Source organism: Sus scrofa, chromosome 2 (genome assembly GCF_054392235.1).
Source record: "Sus scrofa isolate SSC_HxYL_T2T_F1_AM1 chromosome 2, Sscrofa_HxYL_maternal_Yorkshire_Landrace_v2.0, whole genome shotgun sequence".
NCBI classification, from domain to species: domain Eukaryota; kingdom Metazoa; phylum Chordata; class Mammalia; order Artiodactyla; family Suidae; genus Sus; species Sus scrofa.
The window spans coordinates 21,221,993-21,245,609 of record NC_139384.1 but is presented as its reverse complement, the minus strand read 5'-3'; the positions used below and the strand labels follow the sequence as shown (position 1 = coordinate 21,245,609).

The 23,617-nt window shown below is 47.3% G+C and overlaps 1 protein-coding gene and 1 long non-coding RNA gene across 4 annotated transcripts in view; both read left to right on the top strand.

Annotated features, from left to right (window-relative positions):
• The window catches only part of EXT2 (exostosin glycosyltransferase 2), a 139,742-nt gene extending 129,084 nt beyond the window's left edge, over positions 1–10,658 (top strand). For 2 of the 3 annotated variants that reach the window (XM_085011383.1, XM_021083158.2), the window contains 3 exons: positions 681–809; positions 2,893–2,975; positions 9,930–10,658. In XM_085011383.1, the coding sequence (XP_084867509.1) occupies positions 681–809; positions 2,893–2,975; positions 9,930–10,068 (351 nt within the window). In that variant the 3' untranslated portion in view covers positions 10,069–10,658. Of the gene's footprint in view, positions 1–680; positions 2,740–2,785; positions 2,976–9,929 lie in introns of all 3 variants that reach the window. The other variant, XR_014837028.1, reaches the window with a different exon arrangement.
• An 855-nt stretch (positions 10,659–11,513) lies between these two features.
• LOC146405278 (uncharacterized) lies at positions 11,514–13,129 on the top strand. The gene is made up of 3 exons (XR_014837037.1): positions 11,514–11,638; positions 12,166–12,938; positions 12,986–13,129. It is a non-coding gene; the product is annotated as an uncharacterized LOC146405278 (long non-coding RNA).
• Positions 13,130–23,617: the final 10,488 nt, after the last annotated feature.

Here is a 23,617-nt window from a genome sequence, read left to right as displayed (position 1 = left end):
TTTTCTATTTGAACCGATTGCTTATGGTTATCTCAGCCCTGCTGCCCTCATATGTTTCAGGGTTCTAGATGCAGAAATTAGTTTTTGTTCTTAGCAAAGAATAAATAAAGTTTATGATTCTTCGGGTTTGTGGCAGTAGACTGATAACCCTTTTTTTTGCCCACACGTTTCTATACGATTGCATGCGTGTACGTGCGGTAGATTCAGAATTGCCTCATTATTGTTTGACTTTAAAAAGCACTTGCCTTTGCAGTGTCAGGCCACCATTAATTAGCTCTGTTTCTGTTTACAGTCTATGGAGAGACTATGGAAAACAGGACAGAGCAGCGCTGTGACTCAGAGGGAAGGATTTAGTAGAGATCAGTGTGTAGTGTGTCTCTGAACAATATTTATTCAACACATGATAATTCATCTATCGAAGGTCCTGCATCCCAGAAGCCTTCCCATTTGACCATTCTGCTCCTTACTGTAGGTGGTTTTTGAAAGAATGACAATATTAAGGACCCTTGGCCACCTGACCAAAAGCAGTCTAATACTTCCTTTGCCCTTCTATCAATATAGCGTCGTGACTAATCTTAAGAGAGAAAATGTGTCCCCTTGCTGTGGCTGAGTTGCCCTGTGTGTCTCAGCCCCAGGGACCCGCTGCTTGAATATGTCTTCTTTTTTGTCTCACCTGACAGTATTTTAATTACCTGTATACCTACAAGATGCCTGGGGACATTAAGAACTGGGTAGATGCTCATATGAACTGTGAAGACATTGCCATGAATTTCCTGGTGGCTAACGTCACCGGGAAAGCGGTCATCAAGGTAGGAGGCATCCTTATCCAGCTCGGCCACCAACTGGCTTTGTAATCTTGGGTGCATTCCTGTTTCTGAGTCTGAGACGTTCTTGTAACCATGCGAAGCCTTGGAATAGATGAACTAACTTTAAGCTCGCTTTTAGCTTTAAGATTCTATGATTGATGCTGTGTGAGATTGTGAGATGTGAGATGCTGTGTCACGTTGTGAGATTGAAGCTAGGCTTTGATGGTTTAACATACTTTCTCTTTTTATGTAGCTTCTTTAGTTATCATTTAAACCTTCAGTATCAGAGTATAGGTGGTCAATCTGTAAATCATTTTTTTAAAGAAATGTAATTTTATTCTCAAAGCTGATGGAGAATCTAGTTCTGTTGGATAAAGAATGCAGTTTACATCTTTCTTAAGGTAGCTGATTTTTTTTATAGATGTTGAGAAGCCAGCACACTTTGTACAGTTACAACTGTAGTTGTGCTGAACATGGTTTTAAGATAGTGATTACCGGTTTTTAAAAGTACCTTTCCTGTAACATATTAAAAGATAAGAGACCACCTGGGGATCTTCTTGTTTATAATAAAGGTCTCTTCCTGAAATGTAGATTTTGTTCAAATCAGATCCCTGGAAATGCAGAGAGAGTACACTTCTTTCCATCAGTGGCTTCATCTTGACCGTTTTCCCCTTCTGGATTAGAGTTCCCTGTGTGAAGTTGGGCAGTGCTTCCAGGCCAGATTCCCACATGGGAAGCTTATTTATGTTGGAAGCGTGGTATGACATTCCCAAATGATTCTTCAATGCCATTAACTGGCGAGAGAAGCTAGATTCAACCAAAGTGCCCAAGGAAAGAGGAGGAGTCATCTGTCCAGACCTGACCCAGTCTCTACCCTATCCCTCAGCTCTCTGAATAGCTCAGTAAACAGCTCACTACAAGGAAAACAGATTTTTTTTTTTTTAATCTTTTTAGGGCCACACCCATGGCATATGGAGATTCCCAGGCTAGGGGTGGAATTGGAGCTATAGCTGTCGGCCTACACCACAGCCACAGCCACGGGGGATCTGAGCCACTTCTGAGACCTCCACCACAGCTCACAGCAACGTGGAATCCTTAACCCACTGAGCAAGGACAGGATCAAACCTGCATCCTCATGGATACTAATCAGATTTGATTCCGCTAAGCCGTGACAGGAACTCCTTACAAGGAAAATTTTTAAATGTAAACTACAAAACTAGTTTTAAAGGAACTCCCCTTATCTCCAAGTTTGCTTCTTGACATGCTTCAAGACGTTCTTGGCTCCACCTGCTCACTCTGCACGGTAATTCCTGATGTCTGTATGCTTCTTAGCCTGGTCTTAGTTATCCAGCTTTCTTCCCCTCCCATCCCTCTGCTGTTTACTTTTCTTCACTAGGTTAGAATAGCAGGCTCCCCCGAGTTTGCTAGAAAAATACTGGAAGTTTAAAGTGTGGGAGGGCGGTAGGGAGAGACAGAGAAAAGGATTCAGAGGGTGAGGGACCATTGCATTTTCTTTCCTGATTCAAAGGGGTTGCAGAATAGCCTAGCATCTCCAAGAGCATGGTCCGAACACTCGTGGCATTTGCCATTAGCCGGAAGAAGGAGAAAGAGCGCCTGTTGGAACCAAGGTTACGGTGAAAGTTATGGGAAGCTGTATTTCATCGCCCTTATGGCTGCAAGAACAAATGGTGTTTATACAAGGACCTTGGCAGTGAGAAAACAGTCATTAAACAGGAATTAAGGAGCTTGTCATCACCACTTCTTTCCAGTTACAGAAGGCAAAAGCCCTCCAAGCCTTTTTTATTGGGCCCTTGTGAGTTCCACTGTTGGCCGAGCCAGACAGAACTGAATGGAGGAATGGCGAGGTGCATGTGCGCATGTGCGCGTGAGCGCGTGTGTGTGTGTGTGTGTGTGTGTGTGTGTGTGTGTGTGTGTGTGTGTGTGTGTGTGTGTGTGTGTGTGTGTGTGTGTGTGTGTAGAGGGAGCAGGCCTCTCGGCTTACAGAAGCGCACAGGCTGGTGTCACAAGCATGATTTTATTGTCCTGGGCACTGATGGCCAGGTATGTTTTTGTGCTCCCCTGGCAGGTAACACCACGAAAGAAATTCAAGTGTCCTGAGTGCACAGCCATTGATGGGCTCTCGCTCGACCAGACACACATGGTGGAGAGGTGAGTGAGCCTCTAAGCACAAGTCTGCCCTGGCCTCTGATCCCCATTTCCTGCCTTGGGCCTGTTTATGGGACTTGGTTGGAGATATAAGGACAGCAGCTGGTAGCCATAGTCACCTCCTTTTGCACATGGGAATTGGGTTAGTTCAAGCCCAGGTCACCCAAAGAATTAATTTGGAATGCTACTCACTCAATTTGTAATGGCTGGAAGGCTCTTAAAAATATAGCTGGCCTTAAGCTCCAGAAGCCAGCTTCTCCATGTGGACTAAGCAGCTAACCATCCACAGCCATTCAAGTGGAAGCTAGCTAATTCCAAGGAAATACTGGATCGTTTTTCAGGGCGATTTCTCCATGTTACACTATAAGTTTGAATAGAAAGAATTAAATCCAACCCACCAGAGACAGATTACCTTTGCTGACCTTGAGAATGGAGTTGAAAGCATAGTTCTTTGCATTACAGAGAGAGAAGCTCTGAAATACTCCCTTTCTTTGGATTCAGTCACTTTCTCAATTAGCACACCTTGGTGTGGCTGTGATACAGGGCCTTATGGGCGAGTGTGAAGGAAGTGGGAGTTGTCGGTCCTTCCTTAAGAATTTTCTACTCTCATAGTAGACCTGACAGTTCTCACTTGTATCCCAGAGGTTCTCAGGCTTTGAATTTTCTGAATCAAATCTAATTCTTCTAAAATGCCAGCTGCGACATCCAGTAGCCCTGTGGTCAAGGGGCCAGGGTACACGCGGAGAATGTTGGGGTAGCCTTGTGGGATGAGATATCTAGTTCAAGTTTCCCTAGGTCTCACAGGCATCTGCTTGCAGCTTTCATTTCTGAAATCTATGAGGCCTATCAAAGTCCTTCAGGCCTGGAGGATTCTTTTATACAGTAAGTTGTTTCAGTTGGCCTGGGTTCTTCTGTAATGCTTTACTCCTTCTTCCTCTTACTTCTCATACATACTCTCTAAATACTCCCTTTACCTCTTTTCTAGGTAAATACCTTACCAAAATGACGTGATTTTTTTTTTTTTACCCCCACTGATGTGAAATAATATATGATTGTGACTTTAAAAATATCCCCTCACTGGTATCAAGGATTATGTTGTCAAGGGTGGTGAGGTTAACTGTCATGGCTCATTCGGAAGAGACTCCCGTTTTAGTTCTAGTCGAGCACATGAAATTGATACTTGAACCTTCCTCTGTTCTGTATGGAGGAGAATGTCACAGTGTTAAATAATTGGGTACTGATTGGGCTACGTTAAAACGGTGGGGTTATATGGATCAAGAAAGGAATCATGTGGAGAAAATGACTCAAGTTCATTCGAAGGCTAAACAAGTCCTCTGTAGCACCGCCGAGATCATAACACATGCAATGAGAAGGATGCAAGGTAGATACAATTATTATTAAACCCTGAAGACAGTAACCAAGGGGAATATGCACCCTTCCTCTTGGGAAGAGGCTTGTGAATGTGGAATAGGCAACTTGCCCAGATGTCGTTAGGCTTGATTGTATGAGAGTTTATAATCAACGACAACAGATGCACACGTTTATATGTATTCATATCATGGTGTGTGTGTATAAAACTCAGTCCAATGCTGTATGTCGTAAGGAAGGCTCACAGTGTTGTAACTGATCGGAGGAAAGAGAAGTGCCGTCTTGCTGGTGTGATTATTAGGAACGATTTTGTAAGAGATGGCACTTGAAATGAGCCTTCCGAGATCACTAGGACTCCGACCAGTGGAACTCTGGACAAGAAGAGCAGATTCTCGGCAGGTGAACCTGGGTGGTCGGCGGTACAGGTGGCAAGCAGTCAGGATAGCCAGTTTGGCTGGAACATAGCGTTCTGGCCCCCTCAGTGCCGACTTCAAAAAGCCCTGGATGCCAGTGAAGGAGCCAGAGGTTTTTTCCTCTAGGCTCCAGCCATAAAAAGTTTTGAATAGCCATGAGCTGTGGTGTAGGTCACAGATGCGGCTCGGATCCCATGTTGCTGTGGCTCTGGGGTAGGCCAGTGGCTATGGCTCCGATTAGACCCCTAGCCTGGGAACCTGCATATGCCACGGGAGCGGCCCAAGAAATGGCAAAAAGCCAAAAAAAAAAAAAAAAAAGTTTTGAATAAGGGAGTCGCTTGACCGAAGTGGTGTTTTGAGATTGGTTTGGAAGAAGTGCATGGAATACAAGGAAGGTGAAGAGATTGAAGAGAGAAGAATTAGAAGCCTTAAACCAAGTCGAGGGTGGAAAGGAAGAGTCCAGTTAAATGGCAAGAGACATTTTCTCCCCCCAACAGAAGCTGTGCTAACACTTAATTTCCAATTGAGTAGGCAAGGGAGGTTACAGAGCGGGAGTTGATAGAGATGGTCAAGAAGAATGGCAGCGCCTTTGACGGCGTAAGTAATATAAACAGGAGGGATGCCGATCAGGGGAGGGGAGGAGATGACTGTGGTACCTGTGAGAGTATAATTAACGAGGTCAGGCGATGTTAATCATGGGTGCAGTTGGGGAGCAATAAAAGCAAGTGAGTTTCAGGTCTTGCTCTCTGTATATGCAACCATAGAGCAAGCCATTGGAAATTTGAAACTAGAACTTTAGAAAGAAGACCGAAACAAAGATGGATATTTGAAAGACATCTGCCCAGAGGTGGCAGTTGACTGAGGAAAAGCTAAGGGCAGAATCCTGAGAAATTCAGACATTTAGGAGACAGGAAGAGTAAGTGGAAAAAAGCAGCAGCCCCTGGAGAGGCCACGAGGAAAGCATGGTCTCCAGTGCTCAGCAGCGAGGGCAGAGCAAGGAGCGTGCGGACCAGGAAGCGGTCTTAGAATTAGATGGTCATTGGCGACTTTGAAAAAAATAATGTCATAGAGAGTTGGGGCTGAAGGGTTATGGGGTTAGGGTGTGAGGAAGTCAGTGAATGTAGACTACGCTTTTGAGAAATGGGGTAAAGAACAGAAGGAAATCAGTCCTGAAATTAATTAGAAACTTGGAACAAAACTATTTGGATTAAAATTGAATGACTGGGCATTCTCGTCGTGGCACAGCGGAAACACATCTGACGAGGTACCATGAGGTTGTGGGTTCAATCCCTGGCCTCACTCAGTAGGTTAAGGATCGGGCATTGCCATGAGCTGTGGTGTAGGTCACAGATGCAGCTCAGATCCCGCATTGCTATGGCTGTGGTGTAGGCTGGCGACTACAGTCCGATTCAACCCCTAGCCTAGGAATCTCCATATGCTGTGGGTCCGGCCCTAAAAGTCAAAAAAATAAATAAGTAAAATAAAATTGAATGACTGAATCATGACATAAGGTGCTTAGATTGGGAGAGAGGTAGACATGATTTAAGCCCTCATGGATAGGGTAAGAGATGGGGTACAACTGCAGAATTGTTCATTTGTTTTATTTTTTTAAAGATTTCCCTTTGCAGAATCCACGATTTGCACAAACACTGAAAAGGAATTAACCGCTTTGCAAGTCATGATCTCGTGTTGAGTTGTGTGGTTCAGTGAGCTTATTTATGCTTACATTTGGGGTCTGGGATCAGAAATCTCAGCTGCGGAGGAGAGTGGCTTTTACTACTCATCACCCATTCCCAGGACCTCCTGTTAGCTCTTTAAGAACCAGAAGAATTTGTAACTGTTCACTTTGGCCAATGCCTTTATTGCCCAGGTCAAGACAGTATGGCAGACAGACAGTGTTGATTTAAGAAAACAAACACTAGGAGTTCCCATCGTGGCGCAGTTGTTAACGAATCCGACTAGGAACCATAAGGTTGCGGGTTCGATCGCTGGGCGTGCTCAGTGGGTTAAGGATCCAGCGTTGCCTTGAGCTGTGGTGTAGGTCGCAGACACGGCTCAGATCCCAAGTTGCTGTGGCTGTGGTGTAGGCTATCGGCTACAACTCCGATTAGACCCCTAGCCTGGGAACCTCCATATGCCGTGGGGAGTGGCTCAAGAAAAGGCAAAAAGACAAAAAAAAAAAAAAAAAGAAAAGAAAACAAACACTGTATTTTGATTCAGGCCAGTCGTTGTTCACATTATGAGTTAGCCATTTATTAGCTGTCTAACTTAAGGAAATTGACGTACCTTATCCTGAACTTCCAATCTTTTCATTTTCCTAAAATAGATATATTAACTCTCATATTGCAGTAGCCATTCATGGGTTCAACAAATATTTATTGAGCATCTTTGTACCAAACACTGTGTTAAAGGCTGGAAATGAAAGAAGCAGTGGTACATGAAAGCCTGTCGCATGGTGCCTGGCAGAGTTAGTTTGCTTCCCAGTTTCCCCTGCACTGGTTCTGAAGGCTCCTGGTTGCTTTAGGTAATTGTGTGCGTTTGAAAGGAAAATAGAAAACCATTCACCCTTTCTCCCCCAGACACTGCCAACACTTCAGAGATAGACATTGGCCATAGGCTGGCTGTACTTGATTAGAAAACCAATCCAGGGGAACAGTTACCGACATAGTAGCTGCGCCCCTGACAGCACAACTCAGGTGGGCCACCAGCAACCAGCCAACATCATGATCTACCCTGACCTGCTCCCCAGTCCCGATCCCCTGCATGAGCAGGGTAGGAAAACACTGTCAGTACCTGGCGGGAGAGTTAAGGCCGTCCACCATGCAGAGTGGCTAGCCGCTTCCCCAGGACAGGCCTGTGGAGAGAAAGAAGGACTCGCTAACCTGGCTTAGGTTAGCCAGGGGCAGCTGTCAACAAGTCAGGCTGGCCCGAGCCCCAGTGGCCTCTTGCCAGAGGCCTGGCCCTGTTGGCAGATCTGATTACAGAGGAGACACTGTCCTCAGTGCTCGCCAAGGGCCACAGAGCCACTCTCCTCGGCCAGGAACCATGAGTCTTCATTAATGCATGCTTGCTGGCACCTCTGCTGGCATGGCCGGGCTTCTCTGGCCAGAGTCTACAAGCATACTAACTGGAAACTGGAAGACTCTGTCCATGTTTACAGGCAGAACAACTGTCAAACGTGAGACCTTGGGATTGGAATTAGTTGGCCACTGCCTTGACCCCATCGTTCACAGAGAGGAAAACGTTTGTCCGGGGCTCACTTCAGACCGTTGTGTTCAAACTCCTCAGTGTTCTCTCCTGCCAGTTTGCAACCTAAGACGACCACCTCCCGAGTCTCAAAAACCCCGCCAACAGGAGGGCCACCCGGTGACCTGTGGGTTATGGGAGAGTGAGAAAGAGCAGAGGCTCTGCGCCAGGGCAGGCCCGGGTTCAAGACCCAGCTTGGGGTCCTGGGCCAAGTGCTAAAGCTTCTCTTAGCCTGAATTTCTCAAACCCTAACAGGAAGGTATGAAACATCAACCCTTTGGCATATTGAGGCGGTGCTTTAAGGAATCAATGAGGTCAGGTGTGTAAATTACCTGGCACGGGATAGGTGCTCTACAGTTGTTCATTTCCAGCTCCTGCCTTTGGGCCCTGGCATTATGTTAATAAATAAATTCATATCATCTCATAATGAAGACGTTCGCCTCAGGAGCCAGAATGCCTCTTACCGGTTATTTGGCCTTTGGTCCTGTCCCTTAGCCTCTCTGTGTTGTGTCTCTGTCACCTTCCCGGTGTACAGGGGGCAGAGTAGTAGGACCTGCCTCTCAGGGTTGTTGTAGGATGAAGTGGGTTGTGAATACATGTAAAGCACTTTGAAGGCAGCCTGGAACACGTAATAAATACTAGTTGCTATTGATCCGTGGAGGTGGGCACGGTGCTGTTTACTAGCTGGAAGCGCTCCAAAGGAAATAGTAACGCATTTTGACCGAGAGAGTGAGCAAGAGAAGAGAACTGCTGATGGCTGGCTTCTTTATTAATTGGTTTCTTGCTCAAGCTCAAAGGACTCAAATAAAAGCTGTTGATTAAAATAATTTGAAACAAGGCTTACATATCAGCAAGGATAGGCAGGCCTTCTGGTCTGTGTCTTGAAATTCAGCCCCTTCTTGGTAAACGATTCTGCCTCTGATTAGTTTGTTGTTGGAGCTCTCAGGTGCCGTGGGCCTGACTGGGGACATGAATGCCGGCCTCTCTGAAATCCATCCTTGAGGTCCCCTTAACTTCAAAAGCAGTTTATACGGCTTGTTTTCCCCCTCTGGTCTGATGCCAAAGTGTCCTCATTATCCAGCTGTCACACTCAGTTGGCCTGATTGACCAGAACCGTTTCCCGCCCGTGTGCCTGACCCGCTCACCTCTGAGGAGGCTGCTCAGCAGACTGGGGGGAGGGGAGGGGGGCGAGCACCCCCACTTCCCCAGCAGGGCCTGCTGTGCTGGCACTAAGTTGCTTGCCGCTGCTGGTTTTAACACGGGAGTGGCGAAACTTAATGAAAGTTGTCCCGCGTGACCTTACCTTCAGCTTTCAGCTTTCATAGAAGAACAGATGGACGTGGACTGATGATTCCCAGAGATTGCCACTCACTGGCCCCAGATAGGGGTCCCTTGAATGACCCAAGTGTTTGTAGTTTGAAGTTGAGGCCCCGTTGTCTCCTTTTGCCGTCCACTGCTGCCCGTGTCACGTCCGCCCTTCTGCATTTTAGATTTGAGTGAGCTGAAGCTCCGATCCAGTGCTGTTCTCCTTTCCTCCCCTTGCCTTCTCTTCGGCTGGCAGAGATGGGGTTAAGGATCGTTGACAGCTAATCCACCTTGGTTTGAGGCCAGCTCGGAGGGAGCTGGAAGAATGACTGGAATTTGAGGAGGAGGGGAAAAGATACTCTGACCTCCGCAGGCCCCTGGCCTCAAACAGCATCCTCAGCTCCCTTTCTCCCTCTGAACTAATAGGTGAGGCACCCCTGGACCCCTTCCTTTATCCACCCGCTCCCGACCGGTTTAGGAACCTGGGAGCACTTGCATTTCTTTCGTTTTGGTGTCGAATACTATGTGTTTTGCGCTCGTCTCTCAGCCTCTTGAACATTTTCTCTTTCCCCCACCCCGTCCCTCTCATCTGCTCCACTGCCCGCCCCGCTCCCAAACCCCACAGGTCTGAGTGCATCAACAAGTTTGCTTCAGTCTTTGGGACAATGCCCCTTAAGGTGGTGGAACACCGAGCCGACCCCGTCCTGTACAAGGACGACTTTCCTGAGAAACTCAAGAGCTTCCCCAACATCGGCAGCTTATGAAATGTGTCACTGGTGGAGATCGAAACACTAACCCTGGACAGAGGAGGAGCCCGCGGCCCCCCAGCACTCTGGTACCCGGACTTGAGAGTGGAAGGTGGGCACGGCCCCACGCAGCCTGCTGTCCCGAGAGCAGGAGCCTAGGACATCCCAGCACCTCGAGCTGGGCATCCTCCTTTCTGATACTCTCGATGGGTTCCTTCTGAAAAGACCAGCTGGATGGACGTGGCAGGCTCTGGGGGGAAGGCCGGCGCAGCCATGCTTTGTCTGAGAGGAAACCTCACTGGCTGTGAGAGGGGTGGGACGAGAACCCTCCCAGCCCATTTCAGATTTGCGAAATCATGCAAGAGCTACCGTTTTTTCACTTTTTGTTATTTCCAATCAGTGGGGTCTTCAGAGGAAAAGCCGAGCCCAGAATTGGGTGCAAAATGCAAACCTCCTAGTGGCGTTTGACATACGCCTCGGGACCCGGGGCCCTGGCCTCATGTGGAGAAGGAGCACCAGCTGCTGAGTAGGGATCCTGTAAGTTCCTCTTTGGTTTGGCTTTTTGATATTAAAATTATTTTTTATTCTGTTTCCTACTATGTCTTAAATATTGGTTCTGGAGCTTTTTTTTTTTCTTTTTGTATTTAACTCCATCTTCAGGCCTCAACCCCAGTCTCCTGCCCGTGTCTGGGCAGATGTTCCGCCAGAGGAGTGTCTGGTGCCATGTGCATCCGGCAGAGGGAGGTCCCCAAACTGTACACATTCTGAGAGAAGATGTGTCCCAAACCCTCCGCAGGAACCGGAAGCTCTAGCTGATCTTTTCTAGCTATTCTCGAGGGAAACAGAGGGCCTCACGGGGCCGTATGCTGAGTGGCTCTGGCTAGTTCCGTAAGACTTGAGGGACTCGTGACCCTCACCCCAAGGGGATGCCAACATTTCCCTCATTCTTTGGTATAAACCTAATGTTAGCCAGGGAGGTTCTGGCTAATGTTAAAGGCTGCTATAACAAATGCTTTGCAATAGTTGCCAGGATATTTAAATGGTTACATTTCAGCATTTAGTAATACTGCACATGTGTGAATTATACCTCTTTAAGCCTGGTTGATGAACAAATCTACTCTGGCAAATGTTAGATGTTGTGGATTCAAAACAGACTTATCTGGCTCTAATATTAAGATTAGCCACAGTTTGGGCTTCAGCCATAACATATGTCCCCAGAACACAAAATACATAATAATTTGCTTGGAATATGGATATAGTTACTGAAACCTAGTTGTGTGCCCGTCTGCGTCACTAGTCCGCCACCCATTGTTCTGCTCAGTGACATGAAGGTGAGCAGTTCCCGTGCTATAGTTTTTAAACTCAAAGATTTTAACAAGAGTCACTCAAGATGTATTCTGTAGACTTTGAGAGGTGAGGAAACTGTCAGAAAGTGGAAATCATGAGAGTCTCGTCTTTCATAGTAAGGTGCGGTAGAATCGGAAACCGTCATTGGTGGAGAGGACCAGACGGCACCTCCAGTTCATTCACTTTGCAGATGCGCACATTGAAGCTGTGATTTATTTGTGTCATGCAGCTGCGAGCACAGGTACTTAATCAGTGCTATTGATTTCAGTAATTATGTACTAGTCAGTAGGGGACATGGAAGGCATTTTGGCCTCATATTCATAGTTCTGGGGATGGTGTGATGGAAACCAAGAGAAAGGGGCTTCTGATGTCACCCAGAGACCAGTAGCTGACACAGTGAGTACCGCCCGCCTTTCCAGGGGTTCTCTAGCTTATTTTCCAAGAGCTGTTTTCCAAGAGCTGGGGCAGGTGGAAGGGGAGGGCCTCACATTTAAATCCCGGCTAAAAGCCAAGAACTGTGCAAGCATTACACGTGTGTTATCTCACCCTCCGTGTGTAACACTCTGCTCTTTCGAATCACCAACTGCACTGCCTTTGTGGCCGGTTCCTAATCCAGTTCTCCCTCTCAAAGAGTAGATTAATTCTCCCTCCCTCTCCTTCCTCCCTCCCTCTTTGTTAACCCTTTGATTCTGGAAGAGAAATGCTTCAATCTGAGGTGCTTGGGAGCCCCAGGGGACTGAATGAGTGTGACTTTTATCACCTTCTTAGGAGTCACTGGACTTCCAAGGGCGGTAAAACTCCATTTCAAGTACCTCACGATCCCCAGAAATATTGGGCGTTAGATCTTGCAACACAGCCTGGAAGAACTGATGTTACAGAAAGTGTTACATCCTCAGCCCTGGAAACTACCTCAGAGCTTCTGTCCTGGAACCGACGGAGGTACAGGTCACAAGGAGAAATTCGGGACAGGAGCATATCACATGATCGTGCTTCATGGATTCAGAGGGGACTAGGGACTCCACCCCTGTCTTGGTAGATGTCTGAGCGGCTCTCCAGCAGGCCTCACGCATAAGCCTGGGCCGGGACCCTCCGCCCTTGGGATGCCACAGGGTCTGCTTTCAGAAGCCGAACAATGCTAATTAAAATGCCATGTTCTGGCCTAGAGCAGACGACAGCTGGGTTTAGATTAAGAAATCTTTTTTAAGAAATTGCCTCCTACTGGTGTGTACAGATGATGAACCTGAGCTGGCCCTGGCCTTGGCCCAGATGGACGCACTAAATCACTTGCCTTTGCCCTAGGGACCTAATTATAATGAGCCCACTTGGGATGCCAAGGTTGGAAATGTTTTTTGCTGATTAGCACTAGATAGCTATTAATATTCTTATCTCATGTATTTTACCAAGCCTCGTACATGTTTAGGCAAAAAACACCTTTTCTGGGAAAATTAAAAAGGAGGACATCGGGAGTTCCTGCCATGGCTCAGCAGAAACGAATCTGACTAATATCCATGAGGACACAAGTTCAATCCCTGGCCTCACTCGTGGGCTAAGGATCCAGTGTTGCCGTGAGCTGTGGTGTAGGTCACAGATGTGGCTCGGATCCTGCGTTGCTGTGGCTGTGGTCTAGGCCGGAGGCTGTAGCCGCAATTCAACCCCTAGCCTGGGTACCTCCATACACTGTGGGTGTGGCCCCAAAAAGACCAAAAAAAAAAAAAAAAAAGGAAGATATCAACTTGTGTTCCCTGAATCTCTGGTTATTTCCCGCAAATCTCTGTCTCCTTACTCAGCGTCACGAAGGCCAAAAACTCTGGCAACTCTGGCTTCTCTGCCAAGGCCTTAGGTGTTTCCAGCTTGTGGTTTTAAGGAGCTAGTTTCTTTGCTGCCTTTGGGAAGAATGGCCATCCTCCTGGCCTGTGCTGCCCGGGACCAGGAGCTGCAAGAGGCTTGCTGAGGGGTGGCCCGTGACTCCGTGATCCCGGCTTCTTCCCAGGATGCTCTCTGACCGGAGGATCCTTACCACTGACAGGCAGCAGGCGTCTCACCACGAGTTCTAAAGGTCTGATTGTTGGTTCAAGTCCAAGACCCTTTGATGGTAGAATGAAGAAGTAGATGAAGCAGAGACTGGGTTGGGAAGTGGTTCAGTTCTGGGGAACGTTCTGGCTCTGCAGTCGTAAGATCCCGTGGGAACCCAGCCGAGAGGAGAGAGGTTTGGGGGGTTGGAGACCTCCCACCAGCCGGCCCCACTGTACCCGTCTGTGCTCCGGGGACAGTAGCATCTTTAGGAGTAGGCTGCTTTTTCCCGTTCTCTGGATCATCGTCTGTTGCAGCAGCAGAAGCCACAGCAGGCCATTCCCCAAGCAGCCCTGGCTCAGCGAGGCAGAGGGAGAATGCCCAGCTGGCGCCGAGCCCCTGCAGCCACTCTCTGAGGAGTAGGCTGGCAGGAGCGCCAACCATATTGGCAGGCGGCTGCCATCCAGGAAGGCTCTGGAAGCGATTCGAGCTTCCCACACAGGGCCTGGAGGCATATGAAAACCTGGGGGTGGGGTGGGGGCTGCTCATCTCACCCCAGAGCCCTGTCCTAAGCCCCGGGTCTCCCATCCTAGGCCAGTGACTGACACTGTTACCTGCTTCTCAGTACCACTGGGGACAGCTTTTGACCCCATGATGCCAGCCAGGCCTGGTCTGACGATCTGAACGGGCTTCATGGAGCTGCTGCTGGCAGAGGAAAGTTCGGCAGCAGGGCTCTGCTCTCAGTTGTAAGGGTCCCCCCTCTCTTTTTGGGGTGGAGCATGATAAGCTCTGCCCACACCCCCTCTTCCACCCCCATTCAACAGACTGCCTGCCAGGGGTCCCCGCAGCAGGGTTTGTGATGTCCAGCCTCCCAGGGAGGCGGTGTGGGCTGCCCAGGCAGCGCTGTGCCATGGCTTTCTAATTTCAGGCACACCTCTGCTGGTGACACAGGACAGGTCCCTTTGCAGTTCGACCTGCTCTCCAGCTCTCCAGCCACTTTCCTTTTCAGGACGTGGTTGAGTTGCCAGCATCTGGGTCTAGCATTGTGTTCCCTCAGATTTACAGCCCCTTCCGTATAGAGTTGTTCCCTCTCTTCTGCTCCCAACTGGTTGGGCCCCTGGTTGCATTTCTGCCCAGTCTCTCTGAAGGGCACAGAGCTGTTGGGCAGAGCCGAATAAAGGGAAGGGTGCCCAGTGGCTCTCTCAGAGGTATGGGCAGCTGCGTCTGCTAGAAGTCCCCTCAGTGAAGCGCCATCTCATCCACGGCGTCTTAGTTACTGCATGTGGAGTGACAGCTGCTGACAGCGGGGACCAGAATCCACATGTCTTAGACCCAAACCACCAGCCACACCAACCACTCTGCAGAGCCTTCTCTCCGCGATGCATCCATTTGAGCTTTTATTTACAGCTGCCAACTATCATTAACGACTATGCCCAGGAAGAAGCTCAAAGAATGTCTGGTTTTCTGGCGATCACAGCTGAAGACAAACCAACCAGGTACTGATTCAGGTGAGGTAAGAGAGCATTTATTCAGTCATTCGATGTTTCTAATGAACAATTCATCATCGAAATGCACTCATTCATTCGTCAGAAAGTGCTCTGTGCCAGCACCTCCTGTTGAATAAGACACAGTCTTGATCTCCAGGAGCTCCAGTTCCAGCAGGAGTTCCTAGCTCTGTAAGATGCTCGAGCCGGCGGCGGCCTAGGGCGCTACGCACAGACCTTGTCGTCCCAGCTGTAAAGGAGAATTCCGTTCCTCTGGCATCCTCCTTAACCATCTTGTCTGGTGCCTGGAGGATGCAAGGATTTTTGAATTTCCTCTTCTCATAGTGCCTGCCTTTGAGCTGCTTTGAGTCCACTCCTGTGCCTTAGTTTCCTCAACCAGAAATTGGAAATGGCAAGAGCACTTAGACCCGAGCGGGTGGGATGGAGTGAGGCACCGGATCTCTCCCCCTTCCCTCAAGCAGGGCCCTTGCCACATTGTACCTGGCGAAGCTGGCAGCCAGCCCTCTTCCGGCCCCCAGCTCTGCTCACCCTGTTACCAGAGAGCTTGGGGGTCTGGATCCTATCTGGCCCCGTCAGGGTGGATTACCGAATGAGTGGTTCTTTTACCTCAGTCCCTTTCCTGTACTATAAATAAGCCCTGTGTTTATTTTCTTATGTTATTGAAATGAGCACTTGGGATTTGGGCCTCTTGACGAGAGAGGAGAGGAGAGGAGAGCGCGTCCATCCGGTGCCTGGTGAGGGCCCCGCGTGGCTGGCTGCTGTCTGAAGCTATTGGGAGTCCTCCCTCTGTGTTTTGGATGTGGCTTAATTTCAATAGTAAGGGCTGTACGCAGCCCTGTATCTGCTGATTTTCAGGTTTCAGCTTTCTGCCAGCCTCACTGCCTGCTTAGAAGTAAAGCTGTGTTTCTCATTAAAGGGATAAAAGCCACAATTGAGGTAATTAACGAAAATTGTGTCTTGGTGGCAGCAGCTCCTATAGGATTTCCAATAGTCTTTCTCTGGTAGATCCTGAGGGGCTTACCTTCATCTCCTCCCTTCTGCCTACCCTGTGCCCAGTCTCTGTTGCTGTTTTCTGGATAGAGTTCTGGTAAGTTCTCTCCTAACAGCCTTGTTCCTGTCACCAGTTTGGTGCGATGTATTGACAACTTGGCCAAATGAAGATCCCAGTAACTCCGTCTTCTCCAAGACATGAAGATGCAAGGATTTTTTTTTTTCTCTTCCCATAGTGTCTTCCATTTGCCAGTTGTACCTTGGCCTTCTTTAGAAGTTATAGTATGAATATCCATCAATAACAGATAGAGTCTCCCTTTAGTATCATGGCGACATCATCTCAATGGAGAGGGTGACCTGGGACAGTGCTGGGATAGGTAGGAAACATCTGGAAGCTCAGCTTAGTGTATTATATACTATGTGGTAGTCTGGGAACTAGGGAGTATCCCAGTTAGGCTGATTTCTGGCTCCTTCAGGCTTTTGACAACTCATCAAAAGTATCCAGCGAGACTGAGGACGCAGCATTGTGTATCAGAACTTGGGCTAAAGATCATTATCTGTTTCTCAGGATGGGTTAGCCTGGAAAGTCACTCAGTAGAGAAATCATTTCATGGACACAACCAGAACCTGTGTAATGTTAATGAAAATTATATCTAACAACCAGATTTAGTTCGCTTTCAGACAGGGAACCAGGAGAAAATAAATTTTCACTCGTGTTTTTAGTCTACTGACTCCTAAAGATTCTTTTTCCTTAAAAGTTAAAAAGTCTTTTGTGATGGAATCATATTTATTGAGCATTTATTATGTACCAGACACTGTTCTTAATGTGAAAATGCTGCATCAAACAAAACAATGCCTGTCTTTTATCAAGTATACTTTCTAAAAAGAAGACAATCTAAACAAGTAAATGAGTATAATTTCAAATGGTGCTATGTTCTGTGGGGAGAAAAACCCCAAAAGCAAACAGAGTAAGGCGAGAAGGATAGTGACTTGGGCATGAGGAGGTTTTTCAGGTGGGCTGGGCAGAAGTGGCATTTAAGCGCAGATCTAAATGTTGAGAAGGAGTGGACCATGAGCATACCAGGCAGAGGGAAGAGCTAGTATAAAGGCCTTCAGACAGGAACAAGATCAGCTCATTTTTAATAAGAGCTAGAACTGCTGTGTGACCGCAGTGTTTGAGTATGGAGAGCCTGGTAAAGATGATGCCAGAAAATTAGGCCAGGGCCAAATTGTGTTGGCACTGTGTAGGCTAAAAGGGTTCTGGATTTTTTATTGTGAGTGTGATAGGAAGTCACCGGAAGGTTTTGACATCTGAATGGGATTTTGTTTAAAGATGATTTTGGCTACTATGTGGAAAAAAGGCAGTAGAGAGCAAGAATCAAAGAAAAGAAATCATGCTAAGTGAACTCAGTCAGATAATGAGACACCAACATCAAATGCTATCACTTACATGTGGAATCTAAAAAAAGGACACAATGAACTTCTTTGCAAAACAGATACTGACTCACAGACTTTGAAAAACTTATGGTTTCCAAACGAGACAGGTTGTGGGGGGGGGGGGAGGGGGGAGGTGGATGCACTGAGGGTTTGGGATGAAAATGCCTTAAAATTCGTTTGTGATGATTGTTGTGCACCTATAAATGTAATAAAATTCATTAAGTAATTAAAAAGTTAAAAATAAATCAGGAAACTACTTTTGGGAGTGCAAGTGAGAGATGGTCATGGATTAATTGGACTAGGATGGTAGCAACAGAAGTAATGAAGAGTTATATTGGAAGTAGAATCTATTGGATTTCCTGATGAATTTAGTAAAGGAGATGAAAATAATAGAAGATTCACAGATAACTGCTAGGTTTTTGTTGTGACCGATTGATATGATTAAATGACATATGGCAGACCAGGCAGGGATAATGGCAGGGACGTGCAAGAGGGAAAAATCAAGAGCTCCATTGTAAATGTGCTGAGTTTGAGGTGTCTTTTGGACATCTGTGAGTAGTGTTATTTAAGCAGTTAGCTATCTAGAGCTCAAGGGAAACGTTAAGACTGAATATAAATGGGATTTAAAACCATATGGTTAGACGAGATGACCTGGAGAGAGAACTGGAGCCTGATTGCCAGGCTCACTATAACATTTCAGTTAGGGAAGAAAAGGAAGAACCAGAAAAGGACTGAGGAATTGCCAGTGAGTTGGGAAGAAAACCAGGATGATATCTGTAAGACAGACTGTGAAGATACCCATTGTAAACCTAGAGAAACCGCTGAAAACAATTTTTACAGATGGAGATGGAATACTGTAAAAATATTCAAAAGAATTGATTGAGTGAAGAACGAGTAAACAAAGGACAGATGGGGCAAATAAAAAAGCAAGACAGTAGACTTAAACCCCAATGTATCAATAGTTACATTAAATATAAATGGTCTAAACATTCTAATCAAAGGACAGAGATTATCATTCTGAATAGACAAGAACTGTTATATGCTATCTACAGGGAAAAAAAAAAAACTGTAAAATAGAGTTAAAGTGAAAGGGTGGAAAAAATATACCATCCAAAAATGAATCACAAGGAGTTCCCGTCGTGGCTCAGTGGTTAATGAATCTGACTAGGAACCATGAGGTTGCGGGTTCAATCTCTGGCCTTGCTCAGTGGGTTAAGGATCCGGCATTGCCATGAGCTGTGGTGTAGGTTGCAGACGCAGCTCGAATCCTGCACTGCTGTGGCTGTGGCTGTGATGTAGGCTGGCGGCTCTAGCTCCAATTAGACCCCTAGCCTGGGAACCTCCATATGCTGTGGGAGCGGCCCTAGAAAAGGCAAAAAGACAAAAAAAAAAAAAAAAAAAAAATGAATCACAACAAACTAGGAGTGATTATGTCAATAAAGGGTAAAATAAACTTCAAGAACTTTGACAGGAAGAAGAATTCATAATGATAAAGGAGTAAATTTATCAAGAAGACAAAAGAAGTAATTGTGAAAATGTAGGTAAATAATAGTGTAGCACTGTTATTTGCTAGCAGTTTGTAGCACTAAGTATGTAGCACTATAAATATGCTGCACAGTTACAGTGCTAAATAACTAAATAACAGTGCTACAGAATACCTAAAGCAAAAACTAACAACTGAAAGTGAAATAGAAAATCCATGGTTATATCTGCTTGTTTCAATACTCCTTTCTCAGTAATTGATAGAGCACGTTGATAGAACAATCAGAAAGCTATAGATGACCTGAATAACACTGTCAACCACCTTGGCTTACCTGGCATTTATGAAATACTTCATCTTCCAATAACTGCATACACATTCTTCTCAAGTGCACATGCAACATTCACCACAGATATGTTGCATAATAAAATAAGTCAATAATTTTAGAGGAAATGAAAGTGTAAAAAATCCATTCTCTGATCACAATAGAATTAAATCAATAAAAGACATCTGGGAAAATCCCTAATAGTTAGAAATTAAATAACACTTCTTGGAGTTCCCGTCGTGGCGCAGTGGTTAACGAATCTGACTAGGAACCATGAGGTTGCGGGTTTGATCCCTGGCCTTGCTCAGTGGGTTAAGGACCCAGCGTTGCCGTGAGCTGTGGTGTAGGTCACAGACACGGCTCGGATCCCACATTTCTGTGGCTGTGGTGTAGGCTGGTGGCTACAGCTCCGATTAAACCCCTAGCCTGGGAACCTCCATATGCCTCAGGAAGCGGCCCTAGAAAAGGCAAAAAGACCAAAAAAAAAAAAAAAAAAGGAAAAGGAAGAGACACCAGAGCTATCAGCATGAGAGAAGAAAGGCCATAAGGACAAGTGAGAAGGTGGCCATCTATAAGCCAGGAAGAGAGCCCTCACTAGAAACCACATCTGCAAGCACATTGATCATGGACTCCTAGTTTCCTGGAATTGTGAGAAAATAAATACCTATGATTTAAGCCACCCACTGTGTGCTGTTTTGTTATGGCAGTCCAATAAGACCAATATGCACTCACACCAGATCCCTCACCACTGTCTTGCCTATCCCACAAATACTGGGGCTTCCTAGTGCTTTATATTCTGGTGACACTGTTTTGTGAAGCAGTACCCTAGCCTTTGGCGTCCTGCCGTTAGCCTCTTGGATGGACGTCAACCCCACTGGCTCTTCCCAACCATCGGAGTACATGAGTCCTTCAGTCTACACAGCTCTTCACTATTTTCAAGTATTTTAACTCTTTTAGACTTCCTCCCCACTTATCTCGCCTCCTTTAAGATAAGAAGGAAAGAGTTGGCTGTACCCATTTTACAGATGAAGAAATTGAAAATCAGGATTTTTATGGCTTGCCCAAGATAACCAAGCTAACAAGTTGCAAAGTCAGTTCTTGGGCCACACCTGCAGCATATGGAGGTTCCCAGGCTAGGGGTCGAATCAGAGTTGTAGCTGCCAGCCTATGCCAGAGCCACAGCGATGCTGGATCCAAGCCGCATCTGCAAACTACACCACAGCTCACAACAATGCAGGATCCTTAAGCCACTGAGCAAGGCCAGGGATGGAACCCTCATCTTCATGGATGCTAGTCAGGTTCATTACCGCTGAGCCACAGTGGGAACTCCACAAAGTTCTTAAATCCAGCTCTCCCATCGCCATCACGTGGCTTCCTGGCCCATGCTTTTCTATGCCTTTGCCTAGACAGAGCTTCCTGTTCAGCCTCTTATGGAGAGGAGATGTGGGCAGCCTTTGAGTCTCATGCTTCCTGTCCGTCTCTTGGCCTTAATATTATAGCAAAAGGGAGCTCCTCCTTTTTCCCCAGAGTCTGGCAATGGTGGAGACCCACTGTGGGTGGACGGAGAAGGGAGGAGGAAGGGGCTTGCCATGCAACCAAAAGAGAAATCTCAGGAGATGTGGCATGAACACTGTAGCCCTTGAGGGGTTTTGTTTGTATGTTTTGGGTTTGGGGCTTGTCACCTGAAGTGTGGCACTTGCCATCAGCCTCTACATGGATTAAATCAGGAGCCACTACAGCTGCCCACTCGCAACACCCCTGAGCGGAGCTCAGGGTGGAGACCAGGAGTGAGGCACTCTGTGCTCTGGAAAAGCTAGAACAGGTCTTCAGAGAGTCAGATTATTTCCAGGAGGAAATTGTATGTGCCCAATTCTTGCCTCATACCTAGAAAAACCCTAAAATCCTTCATGGTGTTGTCTGCTCCCTCGCCTTTATCACATACTGATATTCCCCCCCCCCCTTTCTTTGGGCTGTGTTCATTCATTTCTGTGAATGAGGGGTGTGAAAATTTGGGATAGGTAGCTGAGGTGCATATCAAGGGAATGATTTCACTGAGCCAGATCTCTTTTGTTCCTGCTGCCCACTCTTTGTTGCAAAAATTCCCATATCCTAGCTCCCCCTTGACGCTCTCAGAGCGCTTTCTCAGGGCCACCTGAGATGCTGTCTCCTGGGCTTAAGTCCTAATTTTGCCCCAAATAAAACTTAACTCTCAACTTTCAGGTTGTGCATTTTTTTAAGTCAGCAGGCTGGGAGTTCCCATTGTGGTTCAGTGGTTAGCGAATCTGACTAGGAACCATGAGGTGGCAGGTTCGATCCCTGGCCTTGCTCAGCGGGTTAAGGATCCGGCATTGCCGTGAGCTGTGCTATAGGTTGTAGATGCAGCTCGGATCCCGCGTTGCTGTGGCTCTGGTGTAGGCCAGCGGCTACAGCTCCGATTAGACCCCTAGCCTGAGAACCTCCTATTAAAAAAACAAAAACAAAAACAAAAAAACGGGCTGTACCTGCAGCATGCAGAGGTTCCCAGGCTAGGGATCAAACCTTTGCGGGAGCAGTGACCAGAGCCATAGCAGTGACAATGCCAGATCCTTAACTTGCCGAGCCACCAGGGAACTTCGCTGGGGTTGTCGGAACCACAGCCTGAGCAGGGCTCTGGGGAGATCTCGAACAGGCCCCACAGTAAGTTTGCTCCCAGCTACTTAAGGCAACACCTTAACACATGGCGAGCACATGGTCATAAACTGAAGCCTTTTCGGAAGTTCGCTCTTCCTCAAGCCTGTTGGTCTGTGTTGTGCTAAAAAAAGAAAAATCTGTTTGGAATCACAGAATTCCTGGGAGCATGTCAACTCTCACACCCCATTGTCTCTGAAGCTGGCATGCATCCTCACTTCTGAGCCCTATGGTGAGGGGCGGGTTGTTTGTGGAGGGCCTATTGTTCCTGAGCAGCTGCGCATGCGAGTCGGGGCCTGGCTGAGGAGAAAGACCACCACCACTGCCTCGCCCCTCGCCTCACGGGCCAAATCGAGGCTTTCTGCCAAATCCAGGAGCAGCCAGCTTGTGATGCAGTTTGTGGGAATTGTTCTGGTAGGAAGACCTGGGACAATGGGATTGGTAAGAAAATGAAGGCAGGAGCTGTTTCGCTTTGAGTTGGAAAGAAACTATCTACAGACCGCCCCTGGGGCAGAGGCCGGGTGTGGAGGGTTTAGGGACAGGAGCTTATCTTGAATGAGTGGGAAAAGCAGGGCTCGATCCCAAGGCTGGGTGGAAAAGCTCTGGGATGCGCACTCTTGGACACAACACCTCTTGGGCCATCTTGGGGAGCTGGCCTTGTGCCAGCCCAACCCCAGGGACACAAATCAAAGAAGTCAGGATTCCCGTCCTGGCCTTGGCTTATCAAGGCTGCACATGACCCCAGAGGAACAGGGTGGGCAGGGTCCAGGGCCAAGTGGAGATGCTGGGTTCACTCCAGACTCATCTCTAGCCTTCCTCTTCCCATCCGGAACCAAAACATCTTCTCTTGCCACCTTTCCATTCATTCACTCAATTACTCAATGTACTAATTTTTTTTCTTTCTTTTTTTTTTTTTTTTTTTTTGGTCTTTTGTCTATTTAGGGCTGCACCCATGGCATATGGAGGTTCCCAGGCTAGGGGTTGAATCAGAGCTGCAGCTTTTGGCCTACGCCACAGCCACAGCAACGCCAGATCCGAGCCTCGTCAGCAATGCCAGATCCTTATCCCACTGAGCAAGGCCAGGGATCACACCCACATCCTCATAGATACTAGTCATGTTAATTAACCACTGAGCCACAATGGGAACTCTGACAATGTACTTATTTTTTGAGGCATTCAGACATGAACAGAATTGGCCTGTCTTTTCTTGGAGATTTATAGGCATGTCAGGCCATCAGGCATATACATAGGTGACCCACATGGTATTATATGCTGAGATACTGTTATAAACAGTTTGAGGGTGGAAATTGGGATGGAGCATGGGATTAAGAGCTTTGCAGAGGACATTATCTGTTGGAAGACGCTGCAGACGAAGCACAGGAGTTCTTTAGGTAGAGAGGGCTGGTGACCAGGCACAGGCATTCCAACTAGGCAAGTTTAACACTATGGCCAAGAGAAAGGCCCCAGGTGGTTTGGGGAACAATGAGTGAACCTGGTGGCCAGACAGGGAAGGGCTAAGCCATACATAGCTAATATTCAAGGAAAGCCCTTCTGGCCTGGTCCTCCCAGCAACTCTCCTCAGAGGCTCAGGTCCCAGGGTTGGGTTGAGTCACCAGGGGAACCCAAACGATCCTATTAAGCAGTCCTGCTTTTTGGCAGTAGCACTCATCAGGACTCCAGGTTTTGGGGGTTGCTGAGCTTCCACAGACAAAAGTAGGGTTGTGAGACAGGTGGCATTCATCCCTCTGCCTCAGTTCCCACCCTGGGACTTGTCGGTGACTTGCTGTGGAGAGTCCAAGTGCTGCC